This window comes from Penicillium bovifimosum, assembly GCF_028826915.1.
Source record: "Penicillium bovifimosum strain IBT 22155 chromosome Unknown utg000002l_segment0_segment0, whole genome shotgun sequence".
Classification (NCBI taxonomy): domain Eukaryota; kingdom Fungi; phylum Ascomycota; class Eurotiomycetes; order Eurotiales; family Aspergillaceae; genus Penicillium; species Penicillium bovifimosum.
Genome location: NW_026622711.1, coordinates 2909697 through 2934213, shown reverse-complemented (window position 1 = coordinate 2934213; position 24517 = coordinate 2909697). Strand labels below are relative to the sequence as shown.

The window sequence follows — 24517 nt, the reverse complement described above, 5'->3', positions numbered from 1 at the left end:
TTCGGGTCAGGTCACTCTGGAGTGTGGCTCAAATCAAGTCGAACGGGTCAGGGCCCAGAAGATCCCGATGGGCCGATATGTGTAAGCCGTAAATCTTTAAATACCTTAAGTACCTTCTTCTTTTCCTTCCTCTTGTATCCACAATCCAAAACCTTCATCTTCCAACCTTCTATCTTCTACTTCTTATCAATTCTCCCAATTCTCCCACTCCAATCTCAATTCACATTCAAAATGTCTAAGGGTTTCAAAGCCGGTGACGCCTTCCCCGACGACGTCGTCTTCTCGTATGTTGCCCCTCCCCACCTTCGCCATCCCACCAGCTAACGAGGTAACAGCTACATCCCCTGGTCTGAGGACTCCAGCGAGATCACCTCTTGCGGTATCCCCATCAACTACTACGCCTCCAAGGAATGGGCCAACAAGAAGGTCATTCTCTTCGCCCTTCCCGGTACGTGACCGCTCTTTCTATATTTTTTCTTCCAATCTGCATATCTGCATCTCGTCCACAAGGTTCTCACGCTGACCGCCACATCCTGCAGGTGCCTTCACTCCCGTCTGCTCTGCCAACCACGTCCCCGAGTACATCCAGAAGCTCCCCGAGCTCCGCGCCAAGGGTGTTGACCAGGTTGCCGTCCTTGCCTACAACGATGCCTACGTCATGAGCGCCTGGGGCAAGGCCAACGGTGTCACCGGAGATGATATTGTATGTGACTCATAACCTCTATCCAATTGTCCCCATTCAATGCTCTTTTCATCACATGCTACCAGCCAAAAAATAATTCCGGACACAATTGACTAACGTTTTCCTCTTCCAGCTCTTCCTCTCCGATCCCGAGGCCCGTTTCTCCAAGAGCATCGGCTGGGCTGACCAGGAGGGCCGTACCTACCGCTACGTGATCATCATCGACCACGGCAAGGTCACCTACGCCGCCAAGGAGTCTGCCAAGAACACCCTGGAGGTCTCCAGCGCTGATGCTGTCTACAAGCAGCTGTAACTTCGGTACTCTCGAAAAATAGATTTGGTACAATTGGCGGGCGCACGGTCTGATTCGTGATTGCTGGGCGACTCTTTCGGGTTTTTAATACGTTTTAGATCGCCCTGTTGCTTGCTCTGCTGCTTAAAGCTAGAAATACATTTAATGAAGCCACGAGTTCATCCTATCCTCTATCCTTCTGTGTGATCTATTGTAGTCATGAATCATGTATGTTAGGTGCTGGAAGTATAGCTTGTCGTTGTGATTGGGCTCTGCCTTGACTAGCTCCGACTAGCTCTGGAGGTCCATGCCCCCGATGTCTGTGCTCAACGACTCCAAGCCTTGGAGTCCAAGGCTTAGCATTTGGGATCGAGATCACAGATATCCTGCCCATACCTTAGTTATCCTTACCGCTTACACGGCTATTTATGGCCAATGTCGAGTTGTTGACACTCATCCCCTTCTCAGTTCTCGGCCTATTCTTCGTCCCCTATTTACTCTGTACTTACTGGTGACTGTCGTAGACTGCCGTAGACCAGATCGTCGAAAATGCGGACATCATTTCTTCATCTTGAATTCATGATTAATATTCACCTAATAATGTAGCATAAAATAATAGTTACATATGCGATGAGCAATGGGTAGTAGAATTCGAGGACCGACCCCAAAAAGCAATGGATATCCGCAAAGAACCTGAAAGTCACGCTCAACGCCATCAATAAATCAAGCATTCTTCGCATTCGGTGGTGCAAGGGCGATAGAGTTATTCTTCCTCCGATCCTCTTTCGCCCGCAGGCCACGACTCAGGCCACCGCCGAGACCCCGGGCAAGAGATGCAAATGGCGATGACTCTTGCCACGCGTCCAGGTCATGTTCAAGCTGGCCAGAATGTAATACCTCTTTACGAGGTGTGTCCAAGGTCAGAGGCTCAGACTGTCGGCGACGAGAATTTTTCCTCTGTGTAGAGCTGGGGTGGGAAACGGTTATAGGCTCTGTGGTACCGGGGGATACTGCCTCCCTCGAGGGCATTGGGACGTCCACGGTGATATGCTCAGAACATTGGCAGCCGCATCCGGTCGGACAGGTTGGAAGGGATTTGTTCTGGTCTGAGTGGTCGAACGGACTATCGAGCTTGTCGGCGGGTCGAAGGAACCAGCGTTGGTGGCAGTCGAAACAGCTGACATGCCCGCAGCTCAGGCAGGGAATCAGCATACCGTCGACCACCTCGCTGCAGATCACACAGGGTAGTTTGATTGGCAGCGGCCGTCGTGGCTTGCAATTGGGACATCGGCGACCTGATAAGTTGTCTTGCGGTCGCTTCGACGGCGTGTCGGGGGTGTTGGGGTGTTTATCGAAAATGGAACGCTGCAACGCGTGACCGCAGCTAGCGCAGTGGCGCTGGAAGTCAAGAGCTTGCGGTTTTGACTCCGGTTGTAGGTCATCCACCACCGTTTCTGTAGAGGTCATGCTGTTCCAGTACATACTCGAACTCAGGTCGTCCACTCGCTCAGCCACGGCTCCAATCTTCAGCACTTCGCTTCGTTGGACGGGAAGGTCCCAAATTGCCAAAAGGTTCGCATACGCGGCGCGGTATGATTGATACAATAGCTCTTTGCTTCGGTCGAGGAACGAATGCTGCGCGGGTCCGTCGCTTTCAAATTCGCTTTGGTTCTTGTACGTGATCTTGAATTTTGCGGGTGGCGGTGTAGGGTCGGGTGCATGGTCGCTTTCAGTGTCAGATTGAGCCTGTGACTGGAGAGCAATTGAGGTTAGACAGATCGAACTTGTGCCATGTTTAACAGGGAAATGACTTACTACTTGTCCATTTGTCACACCCGGGCTGTCCTGGGGTGTCCCCTTTTTCTTGTCCAGCCTGCTCGTCGGCGGCGACGCAGATGACGGTCCAAATGTGAATGAACGCGACAATGACGAAGCCAGTACGGATCCGAACCCAGATCCACTCTTCGTTTGGGATTGCTGGTCGGGCGATGCGGCCACAGACGCAGAATGGCTCAGGGACTTTCGATCAGCAGCGATTCCGCGTGGGCGGGACATGAAAGGGGGCGTAGTGCCTGTTGAATATGGAGGCGTAGAATCAAGACGCCAGATCTCACTAGACGAACGCGCTGAGGTCTGGGGAGCGGTCATAGGCGGTACCTCTTTAGGAACAGATGAACCTGGCGTCACAACTGGCAGCTTGGTTTGGATCGTCGATGGGGCAGAGAAATTCAATGAGAAGGCCTGCTGGCTAGGTTTGTTTTTGGCTCTCTGGTTCTCCAACGCTCCCTCTTGGCTGGCTTCCAGTAGTACGCATGAGAGCATTGCCACCATTTGCACGTCACCAATGGCTTCGAAGTGTTCAAAGAGAGCAGGGATTAGCCAGTGACTGCCAAGAGGATGATCCCCCCACCGGATAATACTGCCCGTCAAGTCTCTATACAACCCATCTCTGCCCAAACCACCACGCCCGCCCTCCTTTCGCTGCACACGCTTTTGCAAGAGGCCGGACTCGGGCGAAGTGCCTGGTCGTTTCCTGACATGCAAAATCAGTTTGATCAGACCCCATATCTGAGCCAATTCGTAGCAACCAGCGTCAAGGGCAACGGCTGCATTATGGGCGCATACGTCTGTTCCTTTGCCGCAGATACGATATTGGCTTGCCAACTCCCGCTTGACTGGTAACATATCACTGAGGTTATGGATAGACACAATGTTCTGAGGCAACTCTGATTTGACTGTGCCACCGCCGCCAGTAGACCGCTGAGAATTATCCGTTGATCTTGGTCGAGGTATGCCATAGCTGCCGGCACTGCGCCATGTTTGCGAGGCGGGGAAGCGGGTCGGTAGTCCAGAAAGAACATCAGAGGAGCCTGAAGAGCTCGAGCTGTCTGTATAAGATTCCTCTGAATCGCTAGAGGCACCGTCATCGGTACTTATCGTTCCCATTTTGCGGGGACCAGGTGAGTTGGTTTGTAGCCGGCCGAAGCCTTCGAAAACTTTGTCTCCTCTTGACCATCGAGTCATCTCTTTGAAACCCATATTCTCAAACAGCTCAGCTGATTTGTCGACCTTTGGTTTTGGTGGGAAAAAGCATATGAGGCGGCCATCATTGGCCCAAAGTGCTCCGCACACTTTAGCCACTGGCACCATGACATTGGCGTTGACAGGGCGAAGTAGCTCGGAGCTCATTCCCAGCTCTTGGCTCTGGGTCATGCCGACCTCATCCTCGTCACTGGATTCACCTTCCATGTCGCCGCTGACGGGGGACTTGAGGTTATCCCCAGTTTCGTCCAGGATCCACGCGATACTTTCTTCCAGGCTGCTCTCACCTAGAAGATAACGTACGGCGCCTTCTAGACACCCCCTATTTCGGGACATGTAGGTTTCAGCAATTGTTCGTAGTTCGGCTGTGGTCTTCGCAGCCCATTCATCGGTGACAGCTGCTGTCTTCTGGAATGCGAATGTTGGGATCGCAGTCTTGGGATAGCTCATGGGAAATTTGATGTCCACTTTCAAGAATAATGAGGCACCTTCAGCGCCCCAAGGCCCATTGAGAGAGATAGAAATTTTCCTTTGCCGAACATCAACTGAATCAAATGACACCTTGGTGAATTTTTCACCGACGTGACTAATTTCATCTCCCAAGGTCTCGACATCCCAGCCTGAGATCTTCACGCCGCGCATCCACGCAATGGGATTTGTGTCCGCTCTGAAATTTGACCTCGGTTGCATGCCAACTCGATCAACAGGGGCTCCTTTTGCCCAACCACGGGTGTGGGGAACCGTGATAGCGTTCATGCCTGTACCTGCCATAGTGCTTTGGGTCTGAAGTCCAACTGAGGAAGAAGGCGCGTCAACGTCATCAAAATCGAAATCTGTATTCACGTCACGGAAAGTGCGATACGCAGCACCGAGTCGTGTCAGAGTTCGAGTGGAAATAAAGGATTTGCCTTTTTCATACCCGACACGCTGAAGAATCTCAGGGTCAACTTTGTGAAGACGTAGCTCCCTATCTGTTCCCCACGTGACAAGTTGATATTCACGGTGGTCGATTCCATCTGCTACCCCTCCACGTGGTCGCCACAGGAACTCTTTTACTTGTCCCTTATGTCCAGGGAAGCTATGCACCAAAGGCAAATCATCCTCAGGATTTGAGCCATCTCCAGCTCGTCGACTGTAGAGATGAAGATCATTATTACCTCTCTGTGGCATTGCAAGCACGCCCCATCCGAATGGAGTGTTGCGTGCGCGCCACACGGGGAATGGTGTGCGGATCTGCTTCTCTGGGACATCTGCCGAATCGGAAGTATAGTCCCAGAACTTGATTGTTCTATCTAGGGAACATGTGACCAGCGCACCGCGTCGAACACGGTTCCAGTCAACTCCATAGATCTTGGTGTTGTGAGCTTCAATGGACTTGATTGGGTAAGCGCCCATTCGGTCGTCCCAGATCCGAAGGAACCGGTCGTGAGAACTTGCGATGACATGGGGATCTTGTCTGTTCCATTTCACTTGAGTGGCGCCAGTGAACCAATCCGAGAATGAGACGGCCGGTCGCGACGGAGCACGCAGATCCCAGCAATGCACAAAGCTATCCACCGAGCAAGTCGCGAGGAGATCTGGATGAAATGCGGAAAAGTTGATGTCGGTAATAGCGCGGGAATGGGCATGAAGTACGATTTCGATGGAGTTCTGCCAGGTCTTCATGGCCAAATTCCAGACCAAAGCTTTCTGATTGGATGTACTGACAACCCATTGATCTCGTGCCGCAAATGGCGACCACTGTACATCGGCTACCTCCCATGGCGTGTGATGCGGGAGATATCGAGGTGGAGAATAAGGTGAGTCGAGGTCAATGACATGTAAACCCTCCTTGGAGGCTAAAACGACATCACGTCCACAAGGAGATATTGACATTGATCCCACAGGTTGCTCTACATGAAAAGAGCTGTCCTCTTCAAAAGTCGGGCTCTCCATGGCCGAGGTCAGAGGCCTCGGTTCCATTGAGCTCGACATGATGGCTGCGGTGGCCGCTCTGCTCAATCTCCAATGCGCGTTAGGCCGCGATCTTGCAGGAACCGGGGAGTCAAAGAACTACCCATATGATATGACGGGCAAATAGATATAGTTAAGATAGATATACCTGTTCCCATTTTCAGAAATGGCATCCCCTATCCTTGATTCATGGCAGGATATGACAATCCTACCGTCGACCTGTCGCGGAGATTCTGGAGGGTTAGGCTGCGATAACGCGATAAGACGGGATGGGATGTGTGGCTAGTGCTGTGGCATGAGATAAGCCATCACATGATCTCGTATACGGGACGCGAAACAACCCCGCCATGCAGGAGCCCCTCGGCCGGTCATATCGAGATCTGTATCTGTGTTTTTTGTTGTCTCACTCTTTGCTTTTATCTGTTGAATTCTCAGATCACATTTGGTGGTACTAGCCTAAAGTTGAAAGTGCACGATATCCCGGTTTTCTCTGGGAACACCCTCATCGACCGAATCTACCAGGTCTTCGCGCGTTGTCGATAAGCCGGTTCGCCATGGCTTTGCCCAAGAGAATCATTAAGGAGACGGAACGTCTGATGGCAGAACCGTAAGATGCTCAATTTCCCCGAACCACATTTTGTACAGTAGCTAATATGGTGTGCTTGGGTAACAGTGTTCCAGGCATCAACGCTGTGCCGCATGAAGATAATCTCCGCTATTTCGACGTCTCAATCCACGGACCCGCACAATCCCCGTACGAGGGTAGGCACACAGCGGCAATATATTTCCTTGTATCAAGTACTAATGTCCATCTTTGCAGGTGGTATCTTCCGACTTGAGCTCTTCTTGCCTGACGACTATCCCATGACCCCACCCAAAATCCGCTTCTTGACGAAGATCTACCACCCCAATATCGATCGCCTAGGTCGCATCTGTTTGGATGTCTTGAAGAGTAAGGAACATTAGGCCGGTTCTCGGATGACACATATCTAACTGCCCTATTTAGACAACTGGTCTCCAGCTCTCCAGATTCGTACGATCCTACTTTCAATCCAGGCGCTACTTGGAGCCCCGAACCCAGATGACCCACTCGCAAATGATGTTGCTCAAAGGTGGAAGGATGATGAGCCCGCTGCGATTCAAACCGCGAAGGAGTGGACTCGGACACACGCTATGACCTAAATCTGTCGGTGTTACGTGACCATGATTTCAGTGCAGGAGAGCCTTTCTATTTGCGCCAGCAGGCATTGTATGCCAAGCGTTTGCTATTCGGCAAGATCGATGGCTTTGGTAGGAAACTTATATTCTCCTCCGCTCACCCTACTAGTCTTGTGTTATTCTGGCTTTCTTTAGAGGGCGTTGCATAAAATAAACATTGTCGAGCGTGTTTACCAGCCACTCTAGCGTTTTACATCCGACGTAGTTCAACCACGTGATAGAGGCATTACAGCGATATATATGGCTCCGGGCCAACCTATGAAGCCGACAAGAACGCCGTGAGCCAGGCAAAGGCTATCTCTTCCCCTTCAACTTGAAAAACTCCAGCGGCGAGGAGGCGGATCCATGGTATGTCGGCTGACTTACGCTTGTAATCCTTATGGTATAGATTGTACGATGTATGAATCGCCATCGTATACATCCCAGCGGTCGAACTTGTACAAACAGTCATGGAGATTGCTTCTGACCTGGGGAACTGGATATAAGGATCGCGGATACGGAGGCGGGATCTGAGCAGCAGAAGTATGAAACCTTTCAGCCTGCATCTGTAGTCCAGAATTCAAGGAAATCCAAGTTCATCGCAACCAGGGAGAATCATAATGTGATCCCAGGGCCGAACCCCATGAACGAGGTAGTAGGGACGCCTGTGGGACGAGTACCTGACAAAAGCAGTCTTCGCAGCGTGTTCGTGAACACGCTGTCTCCCACAGGCGTCTGTACCGTTCATGGTGTTCGGCCCCGGGATCACATCGAAGACCTAACTACCGTTCTGGGGAACTATGGTTCTCGATGAGGTTGAGGCCTCCCCGCCGTCCTACGCGGACTTGTCAGCCTCTACGCGTGAAGAGCGGCAGGAATTCAAGTGCCCGGGTGCGCGCTCTGAGTTCGTGGGAGTTCGAAGAAGACAGTGGAGAGGTATGCGAGAGGAGGTTAGAATATGGTAGTGAATTCAAACGAGAATTGTAATTGGAGCAAGGCTGCAAGAATGGAGGAGTAGGTCTATGTACATTCGTCCGTACACCAGGCAGCGATCCTCCCGGTATGTACGGAAATGTTAAAACAGTAAGAGACCCCGGACTCATCTTTGTCCTTCTCGTTGCCAGTCTGATGCTTCGGATCCACATCCGCTTTCTCGCCAGCAACTTTGAGCATGAATCGCACGAGAACCCGCATTGTGCAGGTCAGAAGTCGGCAGGTTCATGTTTCGAAGCATTGTTTCAAGACCTGGTTTGTTCTTGATCCCGTGCTCTACACAGTACAGCTGTGCCACATCCACGACCTCACGAATGACGGACGACGTACTATCCAGGGTGTCGAGTTCAATGAAAACTTGGCTGTTGTGTTTCTTCAGGATTTTAAATCATTATGAAGGTATCCCGTGCTCTACACAGTAGGTTGGATCTTCACTGGGCGAGCGATGTTTCGCTGGCCGTCGCGAAATATTTGTTTGCTGGATCGAAGATGATACCTTTAACGTGACTTTGGTGGATCGCTATCGTCTTCAGCTTTTCGAATGAGTGGCCAGACTGCACACAAGTGGCATAAGGCGGACACCCAAATATATCAGAAGACCCTTGAGCTTCGTCGGTCTTGATCTTGCGCCCGATGAAGTGGGAGTACAGCTCGGTTTGTGAGATAAGGGAGTTGAGCTTGCGCTTCTGGCGATTGGCTTCACGGTCCGCCTCGGCCTTCTTCGCTGCGTCAAGTTCCGCGAGAATTGGTGCCTCGCTTGCAACCTCAGGCCGCAGCCATCATGCACGAGCCACACCCAGGTTACAGTTCATTGCACCCCGAGAACGAATTCACTACACCCCCAAGTCATGTTTTTCACGTGAAAGTTGGGGACAGTGTGATGCGTTGTCGCAAAGCGCATTCGTCAACCCTCACACTGTTTTCCATGTGAGCGCGTAGATGGCACTCCGCTCATCTACTCGACGGCGGGGGCGGACCAACGGTGGTCATCGGACGTCCTAGAGAGCAAAAGAAGTAAGTGATGAGATCCCATAAGTGGATTGACATCCTTGTTGGACGACACTTACTGCCCAGAAGCTTGTTCCAGTCCTTGATGGTCTTTCCCACCGAGCCCCAATTGGTGGGTTGCTGCGAGCCCCGATTGGAGGGCTGCTCGAGGTGATGGCCGAGATGATGGCTGGAGCTCCGTCCCTCGTGGATCAACGGAGAAGCCTCCTCGATCTCTGCGTCGTCTGCAGTCGTCAGTATCAACTCGTCATGGAGATGGTCTGCACACTCCGGGTATAAAACAAACCATAAAACGCTAGAGAAAGGATGGCCAAAGTGATGAACAACGATGGTTGGAAAGGTCAAAAATGAAAGGAGAAGAGGCACCAGGACAGAGAGTTAAGTAGCTTCGAAAGAGGCGGGACGATCGGTCACGAGCCTTTAGTCACGGGCCTTTGGTCACCGCCTTTCATAGCAATGGGAAACGAGGCTATTCCCACGTGCCATTTTGGGGAAAGGGGAACAGCGCGATACCGCCTCAACAGGTCGAATACCCTCGACCTAATTACCATTTACCAGGTGACGTCCTATCTTCGCTATATTCCCTTGATCATGTCTATAACCTCCGGAAAAATGTTGCTACGGCTCCGACTACTAACAAGAGATCATAGTATCCGAGTTTTTCTATCCATGGACCATAGTTACAGCCCAGGTTTGGTCAAAGGGATAGGGTAACTGCCGTGCGGCGCCGGCCCGTGCCGGCACGGATTAGGGTCACGTGAGCATGTGACCCAATACTTGTTTGCACACTTTGCACCGCTCCCTCCCTGTGCCTACTTTCATGTTTGTTCAGGCTTCTGATAGATTGCATCTGGCCCAGCCAAATTGAATCAGTTTTGGATTCAGGCACCTTCACCGATAGAACATTGTCATTGGCATTTGGCAGTGCCCATTCTGGAGTGAAATATGAATGCATTCTCCGCTCAAGACATGCGGTTATTGCGGAGGCAAGAGAGGGCACTCAGGGCAGAATGCAGATGGGGCTGAAACTCAGGAAGTGGATCAGAGTGATCTCAACCGAGTCCATCCTGGGCGAGGCCCAGTTCGATGATCGTGAGAAAGGCCATATTTGATTGGGGTGCATTCCACGGCGGGGTTTCAAGGTTGAATCCATCAGAACATCAGAAAGCCACCACGCCGTGACCGCCCAGGCGGAATTATCTCCAGATGCCCGCTACCATGCTATTGCTGTTAATATACCTAGCACCAAAGCGAAACACACTAGGTATGAAGGTAGATCTATGCCGCGATTAGTGAATAAATGCATTCACATTCGGGCATTCTTGAAAGGTGACCGATTTCTTCACCACTCATCAGTATACAGTAGTGTAGGTAATTATTGGTCGAGGCTTTTTACAATGCCAACACTAGACAATGCATTCCATCCAGTCTCTGATCTGCTGGTGTGATACATGAGAGATGAAAGGAAATGGGGGATCCTTACCAAGAGAGACGAGAGGTACTGACCCCTCGAGGCAGTGAGGCAGCCGAGGGAAGGACGCTTGGGGCCCTTGATTTTATGCTGGGAGGTCATGAGGCGCCTCATCCACCGATTCCGCTCGTCAGATCAATCAAGATGCTTGTTGTGACAGGTTTATTGATTGGTTGGGGATGAAGGTTGAGGGGATCGATTGAGAAAGGGAAAGATGAAGTGAGAGGAGCACTTTATATGCCATCCTTGGACAACTAAGCGATTGCTCTTAGGAGGTAGACCCGCCGGGGATATGAACTGATCATTTAAGGCGAGCGCATTGGAGGGTTGTTTCACATTCTGCTTTCGTGAGGCTGTGTTGCAGCTCACACTTCACGACGACACCATGCCCCTTGGTCTTCAAATCTTGAACAAGGGCCTACCGAGCTAGGTATGCGGATAACTCACTCGCTTCCTTTCCTCAATCGGTCGGTCTTCTCTCATTTATACTCCGGTATATCTACCTACACGACACATGGGATTATGGGGTGTCCTGGGTTGACTGGTGGATTTGCTAGTCGATCAGACCAACTACAAGAGCCATGGAATGGTTTCAGTCAACCATCAGTTACAAGATTACCAGATACTGAAACTTAGGAAAGCTCATCAGGGAAGGGACTGGACAGACCTCTTCATTCACAATATCTACAACAGACCGGGCGGCCAAACTCTTGAACGACTACGGACTGAGCTGTCAAAACGTCCTTATGGGGAGCATATCATCCTTGGGGATATGAACGCACACCACCCGAGGTGGGGAGGGCCAGGAACCATGGCTGATCGGGAGGCTGAGCAGCTTTTGGAAATCGTCAACGAATGGGGACTCGAATTAACAACACAACCGGGCACATCCGCCTGGTCTCGAAACGATCAGTCGTCGGTGATCGACCTCACCTTCATAACGCCCAATCTAGCCGAAAGGCTAATCAGCTGCGAGAGGGCCGATGACATTGAACATGCATCTGACCACTTCCCGATCAGGACTGTGCTTGATATTGTCACACCCTTCACCACACAGCAGAAGAGTAGGAACTGGAGTGCAACCGATGACAAAAAGCTCGTCTAGGAGGTTGAGCAGGGCCTACAAACGGGAGGCCTAGACCAAGCAGGACCAGAGACGATAGAGGCCAAGTGCCAGGAGCTTATCGACGTGATCCAAACGGCGCTCGAGGAATCAACACCATGGGCAAGACCATCCGAGTGGTCGAACCCCGACTTTGACGATGAATGCAAAGCTGCGGTCGAGGAAGTTCGTCGCCTCCGTCGCAGACATACGAAAACTCAGGATGCTTACGATTGGATGTGCTATACGAAAGCACGTAACGTGAAATCGCGACTCCTCAAGAAAAAGTTGTCAAGAGCACACCGACGCCGAGTGCAGCAGGTCGTTGAGGACGGACCACAGGGTTTGTGGCGATTGTCCAAATGGGCAAGAAACCGAGACGGGGCATACGAGAAAGGCATCACTCCCTCCTTGAAGATACAAGATCCCGAAGTTCCTGGTGCTCTCGCCGAGACGGCCGAACAAAAAGGGGAGGCATTCCGGGTTGCCTTCTTCCCAACACCGCCGCCAGCTGATCTGTCCGACACAGCCTCGTACCTGTACCCAGAACAACTCGACTTTCCAGCAATCACTGTCCAAGAGATACAGGAGGCGCGGGGAAAGCACACGGAGAAGACGGTATACCAAACTCCGTCTGGCACAAACTTATCGAGATACCAGTGGTTCTGGAAACAATGGTCCAGCTGTTCAACGCATGCATAGAGCGGGATATAGTCCGTCACATTTCCAACGATCTATCACAGTTGTGCTACGAAAGCAAGGAAAGAGCGACTACCAGCTGGCGAAATCTTTCCGGTCCGTCGCGCTGCGGAACACGCTCGGGAAATTTCTGGGGGCAGTGGTCGCGCGACGGATCAGTTATGCAGTCGAGACCAACGGCCTACTCCCACGAACACACCTGGGAGGTCAAAAGGGCATATCCACCGACCATGCCATCCATATCCTCATCGACCGCGTCAAAGCTGCATGGGGAAAGGGCAAGGCAGTGGTGACTCTGTTACTGCTAGATGTTGTCTTCTTCGTTGTTCTCTGCTGCTCGGTAGAGGAGACGCTTAGATTTGTAGAGTTCTATTCCTTCGCAGAGTGTCATTTTGGTGGATTGTGGGTGTGGTGCGCAATTGAGATTCAATTTGGGCTTTGGGTATGGGGCTACCTAGTAGGATAAGGTATGCAGTACGATGACTGACTCACACTAGCAGAGCCCTGTCAGTTTTATAGTTACGAGAGTCTTAGTGAGTAACAATAGAATCAATCACTAGTGACCAACGAGAATCTCCATTTCAAGCCATGTTACATTTGATATGCCCGGTGGGTGCTCAAACGCGAAGTCGTCCGGCAGCATCGTCGGGGTCCCGACGTGGTGCTCGCCGCCGCTCGCGCCCGTCCCAGGGCTGGGATCACAATAGTGGTTGTTTCGGCAACTATTCCATGATCCTGCACTGTGTCGAGAGTTTTGCTACAAGAAAAAGTGATAAAAGTCTCATCCAGAGACTCAATCAATTGCTGATGACTTCAGGTGGAGGGCGAAAGCCAATAAGCAGATCCAACCTCTGCGGCTTTCCCGATGAAAAAATCCAAAAAATCCAAAAAATCCAAGACATTGAGAAATGCAGGATTATCATGTGACCTTATCGATAAGTTAACCCGGAAAGGGCAGAGGCAGTCACGTGTCGCACTTTAGCGAGCACCCGCACCACAATTGGGTCAACGGCATCACCGCGATCCACGATTTACGACAACCACTCAACGCCAATCGACCCCCGTCAGCGCATCTCCATCCGTCAAGATGCGTACTTACGACGACGCCTTCAGCGGCCAGAAGATCTACCCTGGCAAGGTGCGTTCCTAATCCCGTCATCTTTTTTGGGAGGGATTTGTGTGCGAGGGAACGGCATCGCGGATTCGACATTTACACTTGGATATCTCGAATACCGTCCACACAATTGTCGCTATCCGTTACCGAATCGCCGCACATGAATTCCGCTCTCCGGTTTCAAGCTACCAGTGGCTAATTCTTGATCTTCAATGTTTACAGGGCAAGCTGTTCGTCCGTGGCGACAGCAAGATCTTCCGCTTCTCCACCGGAAAGTCCGAGTCTCTTTTCCTCCAGCGCAAGAACCCCCGCCGCATCGCATGGACTGTTCTCTTCCGTCGCCAGCACCGCAAGGGTATCTCTGAGGTCGGTCGCCCTTCCCTTTTTGGATTATTGTTATATTGTGTGGTGGGGGACAATCGGTTGATTTGAAACGATTCCACGAATCATGAGACGGATGCAAGAGGAGGAATTTTCATGTCACCACCACACATGAAACCAATTCAAGTTATGGAAAAATGCGACTCGCAGATTACTGACCGGGTTATGTTTTGGATATATAGGAGGTCGCCAAGAAGCGCACCCGCCGTGTCGTCAAGCAGCAGCGTGCTATCGTTGGTGCTTCCCTCGATGTGATCAAGGAGCGCCGCTCCCAGCGCCCCGAGGCCCGTGAGGCCGCCCGCAAGCAGGCCATCAAGGACGCTAAGGAGAAGAAGGCTGCTTCCGCCAGCGCCAAGAAGGCTGAGAAGGCCAAGCTCGCCGCCACCAAGGGTGGTGCCCAGCGCATCCAGAGCAAGCAGGGTGCTAAGGGTTCTGCTCCCAAGGTTGCCGCCAAGTCCCGCTAAATTTCTCTTTGAGGATGGTTGGGAATGGAGGTGTTCGGAACGAAGCAGCGCTGTGACGGTTGCGATATGATGGAACTTACGGGCACCGGAGTACTGTCTGTGAGGGACTGGCCTTGAGCCTTGACCTTGTTTCTGGAGATACTTTATGCAATACAATTTCATGCAGAAAAATGGGAACAAAGGAATCAAAAATACGAATCCCCATGCGAGTAATAAAAACTCTGCTTTTGTCCAGCCTCTAGCAATGAAATGTTCATTGCGTTTCTCCCACTGGGGATCTATGTCCACCAGACCTACTCATGAGTGGTTGGGCATGGGTCTTTGGCCGGGTTCGCCAACGAAGTAGTCCAAATTGGCCTTCCAATCTTTCGTCGAATGTCACTTTCTTCTTTGTTCTAACCTCTTTGACATGTAAACACTATGAGGGGCAGGCCTTGTTATCCAGGCGTCCTTTGATAGCAACCTTGGTGTTCCATATCACGCAAAGTGCATCAAAACGAGTGTCCATGAGGGCCTAATTGTCTTCTATTTTCTTATGGAAGCATTGGGGACAAACTACTCATAGCTTAGATCGCCAAACTGTAACCCTCCAACTCCTTGGAGACTGGATGATAATAATGTACACGGTATGATTGTTTGTCGTGCCTGCACCTCTATCTATGAAGTTGTCTCCGTTCCCGCAATGCACCGAGTTACAATTCTCGTGAAAGCAATGCTAATGCAAACAAAACCCTAAGATTTGCCGGCCAAGTCCAATCCCATGTTCCTCGGCCAAAGCGCCATCATGATGGATATAGCTGGCAAAGCAAGCAGTGCCTTGTGTGCCCGGCCCCTCAGATCCCCATAGGATGCGATGGAATTGGTTTGCCAACAGTAGGATGATTGTTGCTGTCTCAAGCAACTAAAACGAACCGGAGCCATGTACAGTTTCGAAATCTCCCGGAATGCAACCACAACATGCGATATGCAAGTTCCTCTCATAACTGCGCCTTGCCGAAGCCCTGCCGGACTACTCGAACCGAATGCCCCAAACGCCAGACCAAAACCGGTGTGACCCGGGAGTAGAGTATATCAAGATTAAAAAAACAAAAACAGCTCAGTAGTAGTGAGCCATCTCGAGACCTGCGCGCTTGAAGCCACACTTGACGTAGAATCCCTCGTTGACCTCGGAGCAGTCAAGAATGCTCTTTATACCAAGTCAGCTTTGTACAGCAACACAACGAAACCGTGAAGTTTCACAGAAAGAAGAACAAAAGAACAAAAAAAGACACATACCTTGTAACAGCCAACCTGCGCAGCAACATAATCCAAAGCCTGGATAATCCTCAACCCCAGCTTCTTGCCCTGCTGATTCTTCTCAACAGCAATATCCTCGATATGCCCAACCATGCCAAGCGAGTGAATGAATTTGCGCTCGACAATCAGGCTCCCTGTTCCGACGACCCGGTCCGCGCCATCGCAGACAACCAGCAAGTAGTACTCGTCGTTGCGCGAGGTGATCCAATCGTACCGCTGGTTCCACGCTTCCTCGCTGATCTCTCCTACGGTCGTCAGCACGCGCAGCACATCCAGGTACCCGCGGTGGTAGTCTGAGCGGCGCATGGGGCGGATGGTGTAGTCTGTTGGGAGAAGGGAGATCACTTCGGGGGAGATGAGGGAGGGGGAGAAGAGGGGTCCGTCGGTCTCAATGTCGATGGGGGTGACTGTTGAGCTCATGATTGGCTTGGTGGCTTCGGGGACGGGAGTGCTTGTAAGGACTGGGGCGGTCATTTTGGTGAGGTTTGTGGGTGGGAGTGTTTGAAGAAAAAGTTGAGTGGGTTGTTTATCAGGGGCGGGGGATCGTAGGGGGGATCGACGGTGTTGAATCGAGTAGAGGAGGTCGATTGACTGGACTCGGATACTTAATTGAGAGGGGAACGAGTGAATGGATGTGGTTTGAAGAGAAGGATGTTAGATGTTAAGACTTAAAGTACTTGAGGGTTCAGGTTCAGGCACTGAGACACTGCCACAGGGGCAGTTCTATTAATACTCTCCATACCAAGGGACGATAAAGTGGGTTCTTCCTTTCGCCTACTCCGATCTGATCAATACCCGTGCCATTTGAAAATTCTCAAAATTGGTGAAAAGTAGGTAATTTTCAATATTCAGACAATTCTGGTCACTTCGATCTATAATTTACTAGTCTTCACTTTGGATCAGATGCTATCTATATCCCAACAGTCATTTACAACACAATTCAAGTTGATGTATGATTAATTCTTTTCAGTGTACACATCCTATCGGATCGGTCTATAATATCACAGGACAGCATCTATGCTGCATTTATTTCTTCTCCTTAGGAGCGAGCATCAGCTCGGGGCGGACGTACTCGTCAAACTGCTCCGAGCTGAGAGCCTTAAGCTCCATAGCGCTCTCCTTCAGGGTGAGGCCCTTCTTGTGGGCGTTTTTGGCAACCTTGGAAGCCATATCGTAACCAATGACAGGGTTCAGGCAAGTGACGAGCATCAGACTGTTACACGGTTAGAATCTGCCATCAAAAGTAAGGGATAAATTAAGCGCATACCTCTCGTGGAGAAGGGAGTTGATCCGCGATTCGTTGGCCTCAAGACCATCCACCAAGTGCTTACGGAAGCTGTTCATGCCATCAGAGAGGATGCGCACGCTGTGGAGCAGGTTGGAGATCATCAAGGGCTTGAAGACGTTAAGCTCGAACTGGCCGTTCATGCCACCGATAGTGGCAGCGACGTGGTTACCCATGACCTGGGCGCAGACCATGGTGAGGGACTCGCACTGGGTGGGGTTGACCTTTCCGGGCATGATGGAAGAGCCGGGCTCGTTCTCGGGCAGGCTCAGCTCACCAAGACCGCAGCGAGGGCCGGAGCCCAAGTAGCGGATATCCTGGGCGATCTTGAACAGGGAACCGGCGAGGGTGTTGAGGGAGCCGGAGGCCTCGACAACGGAGTCGTGGGCAGCCAGAACCTCGAACTTGTTGGGGGCGGTCTTGAACTCAGTGCCAGTCAGCTTGCTGATCTCAGCAGCGACGGCCTCGTCGAAGCCCTTGAAGGTGTTAAGACCAGTGCCGACGGCGGTACCACCCTGAGCCAAGAAGCGCAGGTGGGGGAGAGAAGCCTCGACACGCTCGATGTTGCGGTCGAGCTGGGCGACGTAGCCAGAGAACTCCTGGCCGAGAGTAAGGGGAGTGGCGTCCTGCAAGTGAGTACGGCCAATCTTGATAATGTGGTTGAAGTTGTCGACCTTGACCTGGAGAGCGTCGCGGAGGGCCTTGAGGGAAGGCAGAAGGGTCTGCTCGAGCTCGACGACGGCGGCGATGTGCATGACGGTAGGGAAGGAATCGTTGGAGGAGGCGGACATGTTGACGTGGTCGTTAGGGTGGACAGGCTTCTTGGAGCCCATTTGGCCGCCGAGAATCTCGATGGCACGGTTGGAGATGACCTCGTTGGAGTTCATGTTGGACTGAGTACCGGAACCAGTCTGCCAGACGACCAGAGGGAAGTGGTCCAGCAACTTGCCCTCGGCGACCTCAGCGGCGGCCTGCTTGATAGCCTCACCAATCTTGGGGTCTATTCCAAGTCAACAAGTCAACAAGTTATCCAGAACATCGGTTCACACAGAGCTTTCCACATACCAAGGCCATATCTCATGTTCACTTCGGCGGCAGCACCCTTCAGGATACCGAAAGCCTTGACCACGGGGGCGGGCATGCGATCCTGGGGCTGGTTGATGTCGAAGTTACCCAGGGAGCTATAACCATCAGCAATCCTGCTTTTCTCTCGTAACGTATTGATTCGACGGGTCGTCTTACCGCTGGGTCTGCGCACCCCAGTACTTGTCTCCGGGGACCTATAGAGCGAATATTAGCTATGTGTAACGCCATTGTACTTCAAACCTCACTCACCTGGATTTCGCCAAAGGCATCGCTCTCGGTGCGAGATTCAACAGACTAGACCATAACCATCAGTTTGTCTGAACTCATCCACTGTACTCTCGAAACAGCATACCATTCTGACGGTGGTTCCAAAAGCACGCTTGTTGGCAATAGTGTTCAGAGACTGAAGGCGGGGGAACTGAGCGACTTGACGTGCACTAGAGCTCAGAGACCGGGTAGCAATGGACGAGACAAGAGTGCGAGCTGCGGGGGTGGCTCTGGCCGCATGTGTTAAAGCGGCCATGGAGCGCACCGCGGCTCGGGAGGATGCGACATTCATTATGACGATTGGTTCGCGTCTCAATAATGTTATACAAAGGCTCACACCAAGCTTCTTAAGCTCCTTAGGAGGGTGGAATTGAGGATCGGGTCTATTTTGAAGGAGAAGAACAAATTTGAGGCCAACTCGACTCCGAAGCCCCAGCCGAAACTTCCCGGTATCGGTAGGACCAAAGGGACTCGGATTCTTCGGCAGTTATGTCGGTAATTTTTAGTAACTTTGGTAATTTCTGGTCATTTGCTGTATGGTATCTCCAGCTTGTTTACAGGCTGATCCCATCATCCCTTGAGCCGCTGCTGCATCGTTGCAAGTACCTTCTCGTTGTACCGCCAACCTCCCTCCAGTATGCCATCGAGTAACGCGACTATATGGGGTGCACCTGCAATCCGATTTACCTCTACAGATACCCCAGCAGCTTGAAGCTTCGCCGCATACGCCTCTCCTTCATCGCGCAGCGGATCCAACTCCGCCGTAGATATCAGAGCAGGAGCCAAGTTCTGGAAGTTGGGCGCAAGGATGGGTGATATTTTCCAATCCTGATCATGTTAACTTCATACTTGCAGCCCAATTTCAGGACTCACCTCATCAGACTCCGCCGGTCTAGGGACCCCCAGGAAATGTCGGTGAAAGTATGCCATGCGTGCTGCTGGTAGGGCTGGCGCAAACTCCATTTCCCAATACGATTCATAGGGACAACCTTCACGATCAAACTCACCCTCGGGAGTGAAGACACGATGCAAGTCTGTCACCGGCACGGTCAAAATCTGCAGGCACAATGGAATTTTGGCATCACGGCAAAGATGACTGATGACAGCCGCAAGCTGGCCTCCCGCTGACGCGCCGCCCACTGCAAATCTACCTTGGTCAAGATTGAATTCGGTCGTTTTCTGGGAGTAAAGCTAGAGCCTCCCATTTCAGCAGGTTGTTCTTGTCTACGGTTATCGGATTCTTACCCATTTGAAAGCGGCCCAACAATCATTGACGGGAATGGGATACTTATACTCAGGTGCCAGTCGGTAGTCCACGTCGAATACGACTAAGTCCCCATCGAGGCCATGAACAAGTCGCTTGCAGAAATCGTGGTCATAGGCTAATCCGCCAAATACCCATCCACCTCCGTGGAAGTTGATATAGGCCGCTCTTTTCTTCGGCTGGCCCTGCTCATCAAGCTTCTGAGCTGGCTCGAAGATTCGAATGGTGATTTCGCCATCATCGACGGGACATCTCTGCTCGGTGATCCGGAATATGTCTGGTCCGGAAGCTCGGCCATAAGAGATGGTGTATCGGGCAGGGTTCTTGCGAAATTCTTCTATTGGAACCTCATGGCTATGCAGTCGCCCGGCATTGAATGCATTGTAGTATGCAACATAGACCGGGTCATATCGAGGGAGCAATTCCCGGGGAATGCTATTGTGGAGAGGTTGAGCAACGATGGGAACTCGATACTCATGCAAAGCTGGAGTACCAGCTGCGACGGGGTCAGCAGCCATGTTGGGAAATTCACCGGTTATGACTTATCTCGGTCGGAACGTGTACGCAGTATATGGTGTGTGAATGTGTGAAGAGGGTGATGTCTGGAGTTGCTGGAGTTCGCGTAGTACAGACGATCTCGCGCGGGGGTATAATTTGCCTAAAACCCTCAATCGTCTACTAGGCATTTATCGAATCCACTTCCCTCATACGTGCAGCATGTCGTCACGTCGTGGAGTATGCCTGTAACACAGTTGAAAATGATGGTTGTTGTGGCAGCATCATGAATTTGAGGTTTTAGCCCTACCCAGGGACATGTGCAGAGGTACTCCCATGAACTACACCTTCCGTCTTGATAAACATTCAATGTTTTGCTACGAGCGAGTATATGGACCTAGAGCGATGCAGCCTATGATTACAAGGCACCTAACCTAGAGTCTAGGTTGGAACTCCCGCCATGGAAATATAAAATTTGTTGTAATACCTATGTGCCTGTGAACGAGGATATATATCCGTCCAATGGTAGGCAGTGGATGGAAATATGTCTTCCATGCGCAGGCGCCTCTTCCAACGACACACCTACGCCAGGGCTACAACCAGACTCTATTTGACGGAGATTTACAGTTAAACTCAGGTCTCACCCATGGATCTACCCTTCTCAAAAGAAGATTGCTTGGGCGTCAGCAGACCTGACATTTTACGGATTCTACTCTGAATGGTCGGATCCACCTTCAACCTTGGAAGAGAGATCGATGGAACATCTCAAAGGCTATTGTCGACCGTCACATGGCCAAATTCAAAAGGCTATTAGCAGTTGTATGTCTTTGAACTCATAGAAGACGATGACATCCCTTGCAGGATTGCACCCCGGAATCCGCTACTAAGCGGGTCTTCCCGCGTGGCCAAAAGAGTGAAGGCGATATCGGTCTTGACTCACCGGGGCGATTTTGATCGCAACTTACATATACTCCCTCGGACTCGCCACAACACAAGGCAATTGACCCCTCCAATTGCAGCACCCTTTCAATCACAATGACCAAAATCGATACCCGCCTCAACGTTGCCCCAGTCCCTCCGGACGAGATCTTCGCCTTGAACGGCGCCTACGCAGTCGATCCCCACCCACAGAAAGTCAGCCTCGGCGTGGGAGTCTACCGAACCGACGATGGAAAGCCATGGCCCCTCCCGGTTGTAGAAAAGGCCGAGCAGCAATTGGTGAAAGACAATGACTTATTCCGCCACGAGTACACCGCGATCGAGGGTGACGTGCCCTTCCTGGGAATCGCGCGGGACCTGATGTTCGGATTCGAGGGTAAGCCGAGCGAAGAAGATGCCAAAGCCCGCATTGCTTCCGTACAGACCGTCGCCGGCACCGGTGCCAACCACCTGGGCGCCCTGTTCCTTGCCCACCACATGAAACCCACCAATGTGTGGCTGTCCAACCCGTCGTGGGCCAACCACCAGACCATCTGGGAGCTGGCCGGCGTGCCCCGCAAGACATACCCGTACTACCACGCGGCGACGCGGTCCTTCGATTTCGACGGCATGATGGATACCCTCGAATCCGACGCTCAGGAGGGCGATGTGGTGCTTCTTCACGCCTGCGCGCACAATCCCACCGGCCTGGATCCCAACAAGGAGCAGTGGGTTGCCATTGCTGACCTCTGCGAGCGCAAGAAGCTCTTCCCCTTCTTTGACTCGGCGTACCAGGGCTTCGCCTCCGGGTCTGTGGTGGAGGATGCCTGGGCTGTCCGTTACTTCTTCAATAATAAGCCTGACATGGAGATGTGCGTGGCACAGAGTTTCTCAAAGAACTTCGGCCTGTACGGTCAGCGTGTCGGTGCTTTCCACTACTGTACCAACCGTGCCTCGACTAGCATACGCGATATTGTCGTGAATAACCTGTGTCATCTCATCCGCGGCGAGTTCTCCATGGGTCCTCGTGTCGGCTGCAGTATCGTCAAGAAGGTTCTCACCAGCGATGAGCTTACTGCCGAGTGGCACCAGGACTTGCAGGTCATGAGCTCGCGTATCAAGTCCATGCGACAAGCCTTGTACAATGAGCTCGTTCGTCTGCAGACCCCCGGTACTTGGGAGCATATCATCCAGCAGGTAAGCTATTTGAACCTAATTTCGTGTGTAGACTCTCTTGTACTGACTCTCTTGTAGAACGGCATGTTCTCCTACACTGGTCTGACCCCTAAGCAAGTATACGCCTTGAAGGATAAGTACCACATCTACCTGCTCAAGTCTGGCCGAGCATCTATCAGCGGCTGTAAGGATCACGAATCTCCCACTCCGTAAATACAAACTGACATTGCACACAGTGAGCCAAAAGAACTTCGCCTACGTCGCACAAGCAATTGACGACGTTGTTCGCAACGAGATCTAAAAAACGAGTCTGAGCTGAATGTGCTTTCTCATTTCGTTCGTGCCTTGGGCACATTGTGCTCTCGCAAAGTTGCCGAGTTTGGTTTTGGAGCCTACGGACTCTGCATTTGGCGGGCCCGTCTGATTAACGACACTTCATGATAGAATATTGTTTAGAGACGCATAGCCAATCTTGAAATTTCTAGATTCTATCTCATTGGAACTGTGCATTGATGGCTAAGTGCCTATTTAGGTTGACCGAAATAATTGAGTGAGCTAAAGCCGCAATGGAAAAGCTATCTACTGTACATACATAAGAGAGTAAACGCAAAGAAGAAGGGCAGGAAATCGAGTCGGAGCACATTCGTAAGGGACCCAAGGTTTATCTGCTTAGGTAGAAACACGCCAATAACCACGAGGAGGTAACACTGTGCTGAATAGACACAAGAAAAGGATATGGCATGAATCATCAAAGGGGCACTTCGTTGAAGTCACCCTCGCCCTCTTTGCCTTTACTCTTGGGGCTTACTGAGTGATCATGCTCGGGCCTGTGGTGTGGAAGAGTTTGTTCTTCCTCTGTCTCTGCATTACTATGCTCATCCACCTTGACAACGGGCTTTTCCTCCTTCACATCTGAAACAGGTGGTGCATCCGCCTCGCCATTCTGAGACGCCCCGTTTACATCTTCGGCTTCGTCTTTAGGCGGAGGCGGAGGAGGCGGGAGTTCATCCTCGTCTCCTGACCCAACCTCTTGCGTCTGGGCCTTCGCCTGGGGTTCGCTACTCGTCTCACCCTCAGGGAATGGAGTCGCAGGGGGCTCCTCGGGCACCTGCTCTTGCGCCGGGCTCCGTTGGGGCTGCATGCTAGGTCTTCCCTGGTTGGCAGTAGTGGCAGTAGAAACCGTCGAAGTCGTACGTTGGTGGGACGAGCCGTGAATGACACCGAGATTACGGGCCTTCGGATCTGCGTTGAGATAATAGCCACGCACTCCAGCAATGGTCCCCTCGTTCTCGCACGCATTCACCCACTCCGGCACCACGACGGGAATGTTCATCGCCACAGCCTTCTCCCACAGCGGGCCCCGGCCTTCCGTACAGACGAAATGAGTGGTATCAATGCGGACTGAGTCAACCATCTTGCCTCCGATGCGGTCCAGCGCCGCACTAAGAGCGTCCTTCTGCTGCGGATCGAGGATGCCCGTTGTGACGGTGATACCAGACAGGTCGGTCATCTTGTGAGTCCGACACGTCAGCTTCTCCGACTGGTAGGTTCCGGCGGTGGTGCGCAAGACCAGGTGGAAGGAATACTCGGAGTGAATGGCGAGACCGCTTATTTTTGTGCTGCGTGTCTCGAGCGGGCGGGGGATCGATCCGGCCTTGGAGCCATTGCGGTAGAGGGAGAGCGATTTCAGGGATGCGGTGGCCAGGTCGATTGGGTCCCACTCGAGAACGAGTGAGGTCTGTGTTGCATTTCGTAGGCGCAGGACTGGTGGCGAGGGGGCCTTGACTCCGTAGGTATTTAGAATTCGCTTCTGAAGGGATTGGAAGGCTGATGCGCTCGCTGCTTCGGCGCCGTGGTTACGCGAAACCGTAATGTCAACAATGCTGCCTGAGCTAATGTTGTTTGGAAGGAGGACTGATGGGAATTCGATCTGGGCGGACAATTCGTTAGTAAATTGCGTCTTTTTGCTGTTGGTATTCCAACAAAGAATCGCTTGGGGGTCGATGTTTGGGGGCAGACGACCAGGGGGCTTGAGCTTACAAGTCTGTTGTCTTGGGTGAGGAGCACTGCGACGCCCGCATCTACCTTGCCAACTGTCAAGGAGACCAACATGGTGAGGATTAAAGAGGAGGTTGTTTGAGACAAGTGGGTGGTAGTTGTCAAGTCTTAGTCCAGGCCCCCCCGTTGATTCCGCCAGATCGGCGTTTAGCGAGAGATACGGGAGCTAAGATTGCGCTTCTATATTTACTTTACCCCGGAGCCAAGATTGATCCATTCCAGATTTGAGGGTATATAGTGAACGACTTGAATATAAGTAGAGATGATTTGAGAT

The 24517-nt window shown here is 51.8% G+C and overlaps 9 protein-coding genes across 9 annotated transcripts; 4 read left to right on the top strand and 5 right to left on the bottom strand.

Moving 5' to 3' along the window:
• Positions 1–231: 231 nt before the first annotated feature.
• On the top strand, positions 232–995 carry N7515_002300 (peroxiredoxin family protein; the record flags this gene model as incomplete). Its single annotated transcript, XM_056663044.1, has 4 exons — positions 232–284; positions 336–448; positions 540–703; positions 816–995. 4 exons carry the CDS (start codon positions 232–234, stop codon positions 993–995), a joined length of 510 nt encoding a protein of 169 aa, XP_056525157.1.
• A 702-nt stretch (positions 996–1697) lies between these two features.
• N7515_002299 (Mtc5p) lies at positions 1698–5978 on the bottom strand (the record flags this gene model as incomplete). The annotated part of the gene is made up of 1 exon (XM_056663043.1): positions 1698–5978. The coding sequence occupies one exon, from the start codon at positions 5976–5978 to the stop codon at positions 1698–1700; it is 4281 nt and encodes a 1426-aa protein (XP_056525156.1).
• Positions 5979–6523: 545 nt separating this feature from the next.
• On the top strand, positions 6524–7151 carry N7515_002298 (E2 ubiquitin-conjugating protein UBC13; the record flags this gene model as incomplete). Its single annotated transcript, XM_056663042.1, has 4 exons — positions 6524–6576; positions 6643–6731; positions 6790–6921; positions 6976–7151. 4 exons carry the CDS (start codon positions 6524–6526, stop codon positions 7149–7151), a joined length of 450 nt encoding a protein of 149 aa, XP_056525155.1.
• A 6270-nt stretch (positions 7152–13421) lies between these two features.
• On the top strand, positions 13422–14398 carry N7515_002297 (60S ribosomal eL24 domain-containing protein; the record flags this gene model as incomplete). Its single annotated transcript, XM_056663041.1, has 3 exons — positions 13422–13577; positions 13776–13919; positions 14117–14398. Coding segments are annotated over 3 exons (582 nt in total), but the record flags the coding sequence as incomplete, so codon positions are not given.
• Positions 14399–15494: 1096 nt separating this feature from the next.
• Positions 15495–16168, bottom strand: gup1 (glucosamine 6-phosphate N-acetyltransferase; the record flags this gene model as incomplete). Its single annotated transcript, XM_056663040.1, has 2 exons — positions 15495–15584; positions 15674–16168. The coding sequence occupies 2 exons, from the start codon at positions 16166–16168 to the stop codon at positions 15495–15497; spliced, it is 585 nt and encodes a 194-aa protein (XP_056525153.1).
• Positions 16169–16720: 552 nt separating this feature from the next.
• Positions 16721–18624, bottom strand: N7515_002295 (class II fumarate hydratase; the record flags this gene model as incomplete). Its single annotated transcript, XM_056663039.1, has 6 exons — positions 16721–16907; positions 16962–17979; positions 18045–18160; positions 18222–18259; positions 18315–18359; positions 18418–18624. 6 exons carry the CDS (start codon positions 18622–18624, stop codon positions 16721–16723), a joined length of 1611 nt encoding a protein of 536 aa, XP_056525152.1.
• A 278-nt stretch (positions 18625–18902) lies between these two features.
• On the bottom strand, positions 18903–20114 carry N7515_002294 (CAZyme family CE10; the record flags this gene model as incomplete). The annotated part of the gene is made up of 4 exons (XM_056663038.1): positions 18903–19121; positions 19206–19279; positions 19340–19388; positions 19578–20114. 4 exons carry the CDS (start codon positions 20112–20114, stop codon positions 18903–18905), a joined length of 879 nt encoding a protein of 292 aa, XP_056525151.1.
• A 1012-nt stretch (positions 20115–21126) lies between these two features.
• On the top strand, positions 21127–22486 carry N7515_002293 (putative aspartate transaminase; the record flags this gene model as incomplete). The annotated part of the gene is made up of 3 exons (XM_056663037.1): positions 21127–22206; positions 22264–22369; positions 22422–22486. The coding sequence occupies 3 exons, from the start codon at positions 21127–21129 to the stop codon at positions 22484–22486; spliced, it is 1251 nt and encodes a 416-aa protein (XP_056525150.1).
• Positions 22487–22933: 447 nt separating this feature from the next.
• On the bottom strand, positions 22934–24297 carry N7515_002292 (putative chitin biosynthesis protein (Chs5); the record flags this gene model as incomplete). Its single annotated transcript, XM_056663036.1, has 2 exons — positions 22934–24115; positions 24226–24297. 2 exons carry the CDS (start codon positions 24295–24297, stop codon positions 22934–22936), a joined length of 1254 nt encoding a protein of 417 aa, XP_056525149.1.
• Between the last annotated feature and the right edge of the window lie 220 nt (positions 24298–24517).